The sequence below is a fragment of the Mustela putorius genome, unplaced genomic scaffold (genome assembly GCF_011764305.1).
Source record: "Mustela putorius furo isolate JIRA1106 unplaced genomic scaffold, ASM1176430v1.1 tig00000083_pilon_pilon_pilon, whole genome shotgun sequence".
Lineage (NCBI taxonomy): Eukaryota > Metazoa > Chordata > Mammalia > Carnivora > Mustelidae > Mustela > Mustela putorius.
Window position 1 is genome coordinate 45,634,351 of NW_025421273.1, and position 10,014 is coordinate 45,644,364.

Sequence of the window (10,014 nt, forward strand, 5' to 3'; positions counted from 1 at the left end):
CTTCTATTGTAGAGGAAAGGCAGAAGCAAAGCAAGGAAGTTATTTGATTGGCCATAGCTTAAACTTTTTTTTTCTTTGGAAATAAATAAATAAGCCCTGTTTGGAAAGTTTAGTTAGCTCTTTGTGATTGATTATCCATAGATTTTGTTTTCTTAACCTTGAGGCATCTACAGGCTTTGGTTTTGAATTGTTTACTTACACTGATAAGGTATCAGCACCACTTCATTCTAATGGCCTCCTTGACTTAACACTGCCAAACACACTGAAAGAAAAATACACCAGGGGCGCCTGGATGGCTCAGTGGGTTAAGCCTCTGCCTTCGGCTCAGGTCATGATCTCAGGGTCCTGGGATCGAGTCCCCCATCGGGCTCTCTGCTCAGCAGAGAGCCTGCTTCCTCCTCTCTCTCTGCCTCCCTCTCTGCCTATATGTGATTTCTCTCTGTGTGTGTCAAATAAATAAGTAAAATCTTAAAAAAAAAAAAATACACCAGAGATGGAGCACCTGGGTGGCTCAGTTGGTTAGGCGTCTGCCTTCAGCTCAGGTCATGATCTCAGAGTCCTGGGATTGAGTCCCACAAAGAGCTCCCTGCTTGGAAGTGAGTCTGTTTCTTCCTCACCCTCTGCCCCTGTGTTTCCTTGTGCTCTCTCTCTCTCTCTCTCTCTCTCCCAAATAACTAAAATCTTAAAAACAAACAAACAAACAAAAAACAAGGGGAGGGGTTCCTGGGTGGTTCAGTTGGTTAGGCATCTGACTCTTGATTTCATCTCGGGTCATTATCTCAGGGTCAGGAGAGGAGCCCTGCATTGGGATCATTGTTCAGCAGCAGGGAGCATGCTTAAGATTCTCTTTCTCCTCTTCTGTGCCCCCTCCCCCTGCACATTTGCGCTCTCTCTCTCTAATAAATAAATCTTTGGAAAAAAAAAAAGATACACCTGGGGGAAATATTCCAATAGTTAAATAAAAAAAGCAAGGGATTTAAATAACATCTACCCATAAATAAAATGATGCATGATACTTCTTATACAAGAAGAATGATAGATGTCCCCACATTCAATAGTTAGCTCCAACCACTGAAAGCTCTTAGAGAATCAAATATCTTGGCAAAGTGGCTTCAGCTTCTTCCACTATGACTTTAGTATATTTTATATTGTCTCCAAGTTGCCTGAAACACTGTCCTGGAATCCACATCAGGATCTATGGGATGCTGGGTGGCTTAGCTGTTAGTTGCCTGCCTTCAGCTCAGGTCATGATCCCAGAGTCCTGGGATCTAGTCCCAAGTTGGGATCCTTGCTCAGAGGGGAGCCTGCTTCTCCCTCTGTCTGTTTCTTCCCTCCCCCACACCTTGCACTCTTTGCTCTCTCTCTCTCTGACAAATAAGTAAAATCTTAAAAAAAAAAAAAGAATTTATAGTTATATTTGAAGCCCAAGGGAATGACACAGAAATGGAGAAAATATAGTCTTTATGATGTTTCTGTTCTAGGGAGAAACAGCAGCAGAAGAAAATCTGTTAGTTACTAAAAGTGAGCATTATTTGTAATAATAATTATAGTAAACCTGATAAGTTGTTATCTCCTTATTTTCATCCACTCGAAATAAATGATTTCTTTTTTGTAGCATTTCTAGAACCTCCAATGTAGAGCTACATCTGTGGTCCTTTTAGTCCTCGGCACATCTGAGAATGCAGAAGACACAAAAAGAATAAAATAAAAGGAACTCCATTATTAGAATCATATGATTATGCTGGGTCAGTCAACAAAACGAAGTCAAACCACTGAAGAGCGTTTTAATGGGGAATATCATCCTTCATAAATCGGGCAAGCAAACCACGAACCACTTGGAAAGCAACAGGTTTGTGCCCTTCTCATTTACCTTGATTTAACAGGTGCATGGAGCCATGGCCTGGCAGTGTCTAGTTAAGCGTGGGGTCTAATGTTGTGGGACAGATTGTTCCAACATCCTTTCCCCATATATTCACTTACAGTTTTTATTTAGCTTTCAAAGGCAAAGGAAAAAAATTGAACTCATAACAAAGGACTTGTATCAAAACATAACTTTAATATTAAATAGACTTTTAAAAAACCCCAGCAAACCAATAATAATAGATAGCATAAGAGACAAACAATCCAATAGAAGAAGAGACCACAGAATAGAAAACCTGAATGGCCAATTAAGTTATGAAAGGATGCTCAGCTTCACGGCTACTAAGGAACATGCACCTTAGGACAAAATGAAACAGCATTTCCAGACAAATAAGATTGGTGGTAACTAAGAATAACAAATGTTGCCTGGGATTAGAGATGTTATTGTAATCTAAGTACAACCACTAGGAATAAATTTGCAATTATTTTAATATACAAAGTTGAAGACATCCTGACCTACCAATTATAATTCTATTTTTATTTACTTTTTATTATTATATTTTTTAAGGATTTTATTTATTTATTTATTTGTCAGAGAGAGAGAGGGAGAGAGTAAATGCACAAGCAGAGTGGCAGGCAGAGATGGAGAGAGAAGCAGGCTCCCTGCCGAGCAAGGAGCCTGATGCAGGACTCGATCCCAGGACCCTGGGATCATGACCTGAGCCGAAGGCAGCAGCTTAACCGACTGAGACACTCAGGCGTCCCTATTATTATTATTTTTTAGTAAGCTCTATACCCAATGTGGTATTCAAACTCACAACTCACCCCTACCCCCGAGATAAAGTTTCATGCTCCACCAACTGAGCCAGTCAGGACCCCTATATTCCACTTCTAAATACTTATTCTAGATAAACTGTCATGCAAAGCTGTCCATTTCAGAATTGATTTTAAAGGTAAAAATATGTCCTTTAAGATGCCAAGTAAATTCATTTTTGTAATTCATAAATAGGATTCCAGAGGATAGCTAGAATACATGAACTGAACCTAGGTGTAGTAACATTGTTACATCTTAAACACAATGTTGATTAAAAGAAGTGTATTTGATATCAGCCACAGCAACTTCTTTCAAGATATGTCTCCAAAGGCAAAGGAAACAAAAGTGAAGATGAACTTTTGGGACTTCATCAAGATCAAAAGCTTCTGCACAGCAAAGTAAACAGTCAAAAAAACAAAGAGGCAACCCACGGAATGGGAGAAGATATTTGCAAATGACAGTACAGACAAAAGGTTGATATCTAGGATCTATAATGAACTCCTCAAACTCAACACACACAAAACAGACAATCATATAAAAAATGGGCAGAAGATATGAACAGACACTTCTCCAATGAAGACATACAAATGGCTATCAGACACATGAAAAAATGTTCATCATCACTAACCATCAGGGAGATTCAAATTAAAACCACATTGAGATATCACCTTACACCAGTTAGAGTGGCCAAAATTAGCGAGGCAGGAAACAACATGTGTTGGAGAGGATGTGAAGAAAGGGGAACCCTCTTACACTGTTGGTGGGAATGCAAGTTGGTGCAGCCACTTTGGAGAACAGTGTGGAGATTCCTCAAGAAATTAAAAATAGAGCTTCCGTATGACCCTGCAATTGCACTACTGGGTATTTACCACAAAGATTCAGATGTAGTGAAAAGAAGGGCCATCTGTACCCCAATGCTTATAGCAGCAATGGTCACAGTCACCAAACTGTGGAAAGAACCATGATGCCCTTCAACGGACAAATGGATAACGAAGATGTGGTCCATATACACTATGGAGTATTATGCCTCCATCAGAAAGGATGAATACCCAACTTTTGTAGCAACATGGACGGGACTGGAAGAGATTACGCTGAGTGAAATAAGTCAAGCAGAGAGAGTCAATTATCATATGGTTTCACTTATTTGTGGAGCATAACAAATAGCATGGAGGACAAGGGGAGATGGAGAGAAGAAGGGAGTTGAGGGAAATTGGAAGGGGAGGTGAACCATGAGAGACTATGGACTCTGAAAAACAATCTTAAGGTTTTAAAGGGGTGGGGGGTGGGAGGTTGGGGGGACCAGGTGGTGGGTATTAGAGAGGGCACGGATTGCATGGAGCACTGGGTGTGGTGCAAAAACAATAAATACTGTTACACTGAAAAAAATAAATAATTTTTTAAAAAGTGGATTCTTTTTTTAATTAAGATTTTATTAATGTATCTGAAAGAGAGAGACACAATGAGAGAGGGAACACAAGCAGGGACAGTGGGAGAGGGAGAAGCAGGCTTCCAGATGAGCAGGGAGCCCCGTGCAGGACTTGATCCCAGGACTCTGGAATCATGACCTGAGCCGAAGGCAGCGCTTAATGACTGAGCCACCCAGGCACCCTGAAAAAAGTAGATTCTAGGACCATGCATGAAGTATAGCATCATCCATTTTTTAAAAAGATTTTATCCATTGGGGAGAGAGCACAAGTTGGGGGAAAACCAGAGAGAAAAGGAGAAGCAGATTCTTTCCTGAGTGCAGAGCCCAACGCTGGGCTCCATTCCACGTCTCTGAGATCATGACCTGAGCGGAAGTCACTTAACCAACTGAGTCACCCAGGCATCTCAGGACTATCTATTAAAAATGTACAAGGATACTAATCCACACTATAAATTATTTATGGTACAAGTACAGAGATAATACAAATATAATGTAATAAAAGTATAAAAACATGAACAGAAAGAATACAGTAACTTCAGTGAAAAGATAGCTCTGATTGTTAGAATAATGGAATGGGGATGGGTTTGAACTCTATACACTGATTAAAAAAGAAAGAATCGGAAGCAAATATGGCAGAAAATTCACTTCTGTGATACACGTATCCCTGGCAGCACAAACAAATTCTCTAAAAGATGTACGGGTGTTCCATATTTCAATGGAATGAACCAAAGCCAAACTCCCATGTATTTGTTTTCCTAAAACTTATCTTTTTGAGAACTTGTCCCACTGGTTCTTTCCAGATTCCAAAGGGCGTCCCTTGCAATTTTCTAAATCTTAGTAGCTGTTAAATTTTCCAGGGCACGAAACAAAGGGACAGTCTGAAACATGAAGTAAGATGTTGAGAAAGAATGACTCTAACTGGGTAACAAATCCTTTTGAAATCCAGCAAACTTGCCATAGTTTTCCTTCATGCCTCAACATCATCAGAGCTGACAGTTACTAAGAGCCACAGAGACGTTTGTGAGCCTGGGGAATCTCCTGGGAATACTGTACTGTGCTTTGGGATATATGTTAATCCCTCAGATTCAGTCAGTTGCTCCTTAAAATGTAAAATGTTGAATAAGAAGTTCTGGATACAATCGTGAGGCCCCTTGTCCTGACTCCCCTTGCAGACCCCAGGGCAACTTTTTTTCCTTTTACCCATACAGGGTGTAGAGATTACTTAAAAATAAAATCTTAGGGTGCCTGGGTGGCTTAGTGGGTTAAGCCTCTGCCTTCAGCTCAGATTGTGATTTCAGGGTCCTGGGATCGAGCCCTGCATGGGGCTCTCTGCTTGGCAGGGAGCCTGCTTCCCTTTCTCTCTCTGCCTGCCTCTCTGCCTACTTGTGATCTCTGTCTGTCAAATAAATAAATAAAAATCTTAAAAAAAATAAAAAAAATAAAATCTTAAAAAAAAAAAAAGACTATCAACCGAAAGTCTTCCACCTCCTTCTATTCTCCATTGTGAAGCTTCTCATGTTTGCTTCCTTGAAACGTACGACCTTTGAGAATGTAAAGTCATTGAATTATAAGAAAAGATTAAATGAATTCTCTAAAGGAATAAGAATATATGCAGGGGTTTCATTGAGGGATTTTCTTCTGATGGGAAAATTGGGAGATTACGGATAGGGTCACTGAGCAGTGAGATTTAGGAGGCATAGTGGTATGCTGGAACCAGCTCATATTGGCTTGCAAGAGCTGATTGTTAAATTTTTAGAATTTTGTGAGATGGTTGTTATGCCCAACCATTATTAAAAGGATAAGTGTACACGTTTGCAATAAGTTGTATTAAAAAGAGATAACAGAGGGACATGGCTGACTCAGTAAAGTGTAAGACTTTTTTTTTAACTTTTTTTTTTAGATTTCATTTATTTATTTGACAGAAAGAGAGAGATCACAAGTAGGCAGAGAGGCAGGCAGAAGGAGAGGAGGAAGCAGGCTCCCCACTGAGCAGGGAGCTCTATGCAGGGCTCGATCCCAGGACCCTGAGATCATGACCTGAGCTAAAGGCAGAGGGTTAACCCACCGAGCCACCCAGGCACCCTTAGAGTGTAAGTCTCTTGATCTTAAGGTTGTGAGTTCAAACTCCATGTTGGGCACAGAGATTACTTAAAAAAAAAAAAAAAAAGATAATAAACATTTAAAATTCATTCATTCTTAATTTTTTTTTACTACATTTTATCATTATCTATGCCCTTGAGGGCATAGATAATTTATTTATGTCTATTGTATCTGCATGATGGGAATATTACATAATGGTGTGTTATGCACAACTCTTCCCAATTCCACACTCAGGGACACTATGTTGATAGTTTGAAATAGGCGGTGGTGAGGGTATTTACAACATGGCAACACCAGCAGGCATTACAGATCAAGGCTCAATTTATTAGTTAGTTGATTGTGTAGACTTAAAAGTTATGGAGAGAATGTTGATGCAGATTAAACTTAAAAGTGTGTTATGTCTGCAGCTGTTAACATTGTAAATAGCATTAAAAAAATTGAGTGGGAGCTCCTGTGGGGCTCAGTTGGTTAAGCATCTGCTTTTTGGCTCAGGTCATGATCTCGGGGTCCTGGGATTGAGCCATTCATAGGGCTTCCTGCTCAGTGGGGAGTCTGCTTCTTCCTCTTCCTCTGCCCACCTCTCTCTCTCCCTCCCCTCTGCATGTGCTCTCTCTTAGTTGTTTCGCTTTCATTTTACTGCTTAACAAAAATATCAAGCAATATTCATGGAATTACGCTGGTTTATCAAGAGCAACAATATGTTGCTTTGGTTATAAAAACTCAGTAAAAATCAACAAAAGTGTTTTCTGAGAATTAATTGGTTATACGGAATTTAAAGAGAGGACATTTATAAGTTAATATCTTTGTGATAAGAACATTTTTTTTAAGTAGTTTTCAGGCTTGAGACAAAGAACTCTACACGCAGAATGGCATCTTACATATGTTGGACAGAAATAAGAGGATCGAGCCACAGCCAGAAAGATTCCAGAACTGCAGAGACCTGTTCGATCTGATCCTCACGTGTGAAGAGAGAGCGTATGATCAGGTGTTGGAAGATCTGAATTCCAAAGAGCAGGAGACCTGCCAGCCGGTGCACGTCATCAACGTGGACATCCAGGACAGCCACGAAGAGGTCGCCTTGGGGGCATTCCTCATCTGTGAGCTGTGTCAGTGCATTCAGCACACGGAGGACGTGGAGAACGAGATTGATGAGCTGCTTCAGGAGTTTGAGGAGAAGAGCGGCAGAGCCTTCTTGCACACGGTCTGCTTCTACTGACCCAGCTGGCCTGGCGCCAGGTGTGCTGCCCACCCTCCTGAAGCCATCTTTTTGAGCTTCCTTTTGTTAATACTTTTTCCTTCCTGATGCTTGTTTTTACTTTCAGATACTCTGTTGGTCGATGGCAGTGGTACCAATAAACTGTGCATAGGAAACGCAAAGACACAAATGCGTGATTCAAAACAATCACGTTTTCTCTCTCCCACGTGTACTTACAAGTGGGATGTTGATTATAAAGTTTTTTTTTTCCTCTACCCTAAACAGTAAACAACAGTTTATAGTACATTTCCCCCATGAATTTGTGGCTTTCATTGTGGTTCCTCCCTTCCACCCTCCAAACTTGCAGGAATGTACAAATCACCTAAATAAAGCAATGGGCTTTATCTTGATGGGGGGGGTGGGGTTGGGGAAACAAAAACCTTGAACTCACAACCCTGAGATTGAAAGTCACATGCTCTACTGACTGAGCCAGCCAGGCACTCCATAATAGGATTCTTACAAATCAGTAATACATGGGGAGGTAGGTGGGGGGTTGGGATAACTGGGTGACAGACATTAAGGAGAGCCCGTGATGTGATGAACACTTGGTGTTATATGTGACTGATGAATTGCTGAACTCTACATCTGAAACTAATGTTGTATTATATGTTGGCTAATTGAATTTAAATTAACAAACAAACAAACAAACAAACAGGGCGCCTGGGTGGTTCAGTGGGTTAAGTCACTGCCTTCAACTCAGGTCATGATCTCAGGGTCCTGGGATCGAGTCCCGCATCGGGCTCTCTGCTCAGCAGGGAGCCTGCTTCCTCCTCTCTCTCTCTGCCTGCCTCTCTGCCTACTTGTGATCTCTCTCTGTCAAATAAATAAATAAAATATTTAAAAAACAAAGCAAAACAGTAATGCATATGCCTATATGTTGCTATGGACTGAACTGTGTCCTAAAATTCATATGGTAAAGCCGTAACCCCCAGTATGACTGTTTTTGGAGATAACATCTTTAGGAGGCAATTAAGTATAAATGAAGTAAAAGGGTGTGACTCTACTAATAAAATTGGACAGCCCCAAAAAAGGGAAGTGACATCACTCTCCCTTCCTGCTTCCTAGCAGGAAAAGGCCATGTGAGCATACAACAAAATGGCAGCTATGTACAAGTCAAGAGAAGAGACCTCAGAATGAAACCTAGCACCTTGGTCTTAGACTTTCCAGCATCTCATAACTGTGAGAAGTAAATTTCTGTTAAGCCACCCAGCCTATGGTATTTTGCTATGGAAGCCCAGACTTAGACACACACACACACACACACACACACACACACTCTGTTGATAGGTGTGCAAATACTTAAGAAATGTTAAAGAGGGGCGCCTGGGTGGCTCAGTGGGTTAAAGCCTCTGCCTTCGGCTCAGGTCATGATCCCAGAGTCCTGGGATAGAGTCCCGCATCTGGCTCTCTGCTCAGTAGGGAGCCTGCTTCCCCCTTTTCTGCCTGCCTTTCTGTGTACTTGTGATCTCTGTCAGATGAATGAATAAAATCTTAAAGAAAAAAAAAGAAGAAATGTTAAAGAATGCTAAGTGCTATAAAAATATGGAGTAAATGATATGTGAGGAGTGCACTAGAAGTGGCATTTTAGGTAATCCAGGCCATAGATCATGAGGACCTGAACTTGGGCAGTGACCTTAGAAAAACTGAACATGGCTTCAAGAGGGCACCATTTGACTTGTCAGCTACAACTGACCAGCACCTGGACGGCCCATGGATGTTGGATATTTCTCCTGTATGTATGTAAAACGTCCCACTTAATCCCCTGAGTTTTAATTTGTTCCTCTGATCATCCTCTATCCTATTGCCAGAGCAAATGTTCTAAATCTCATGATGTCACATTTCTGCTTACAATTGTATCACGATTGCCTGGATATCAAGGTCAAGTTCAGATCTCCTTCTTAATACATCTGCCTGCCTCTCTCTCTTTAAAGATCTTATTTATTTATTTGACAGACAGAGATTTCAAGTAGGCAGAGAGTCAGGCAGAGAGGGGGGGGGAAGCAGTCACCCTGCTGAGCAGAGAGACCAATGAGGGGCTTGATCCCAGGACCCTGGAATCCTGACCCGAGTGGAAGGCACAGGCTTTAACCCACTGAGCCACTCAGGCGCTCCTGCCTGCCTCTCTATGTCACATCTTTTTCAATCCACTTCTCCCAGTTCCACCTCTATCCCAAACATGCACATCCCTTCATTCTGGTCATACTCAGCTAGTTCCTTTGCTCTGTCCTGTTGCTTCACGAGGTTTCTGTTGCTGTATCTGGAAATCTCTCCTCTGTTTAGCCAACTTCTTGTTCTTCAAAATTTAGGGCCAGAATTACTTTTTCAAAGAAACCTTCCCAGACCCTTTCTGATTTAGGTCCCCTCCTCTGTGCTGTCTGTGATAAACTTGGCCTCTGCATATTACATTGTGCATATTACACAAACTCTGTGCCGTGCTATTGACTTACTTGCCTGTCTTCCCCACAATCTGTGTCATATTCATTCTTTTTATCCTCCATACCAAATATGGGGCCTTTCGCATAGTAGGTCTCATTAAGTGCATGTTGGAAGAATTTATTT

General features: G+C 41.2%; 1 protein-coding gene across 1 annotated transcript; it reads left to right on the top strand.

The window, feature by feature from the left end:
• The first annotated feature begins 5,950 nt into the window (after positions 1 to 5,950).
• Positions 5,951 to 7,416, top strand: LOC101681289 (RNA polymerase II subunit A C-terminal domain phosphatase SSU72-like). The gene is made up of 2 exons (XM_045069367.1): positions 5,951 to 5,969; positions 7,046 to 7,416. The coding sequence occupies exons 1-2, from the start codon at positions 5,951 to 5,953 to the stop codon at positions 7,414 to 7,416; spliced, it is 390 nt and encodes a 129-aa protein (XP_044925302.1).
• Positions 7,417 to 10,014: the final 2,598 nt, after the last annotated feature.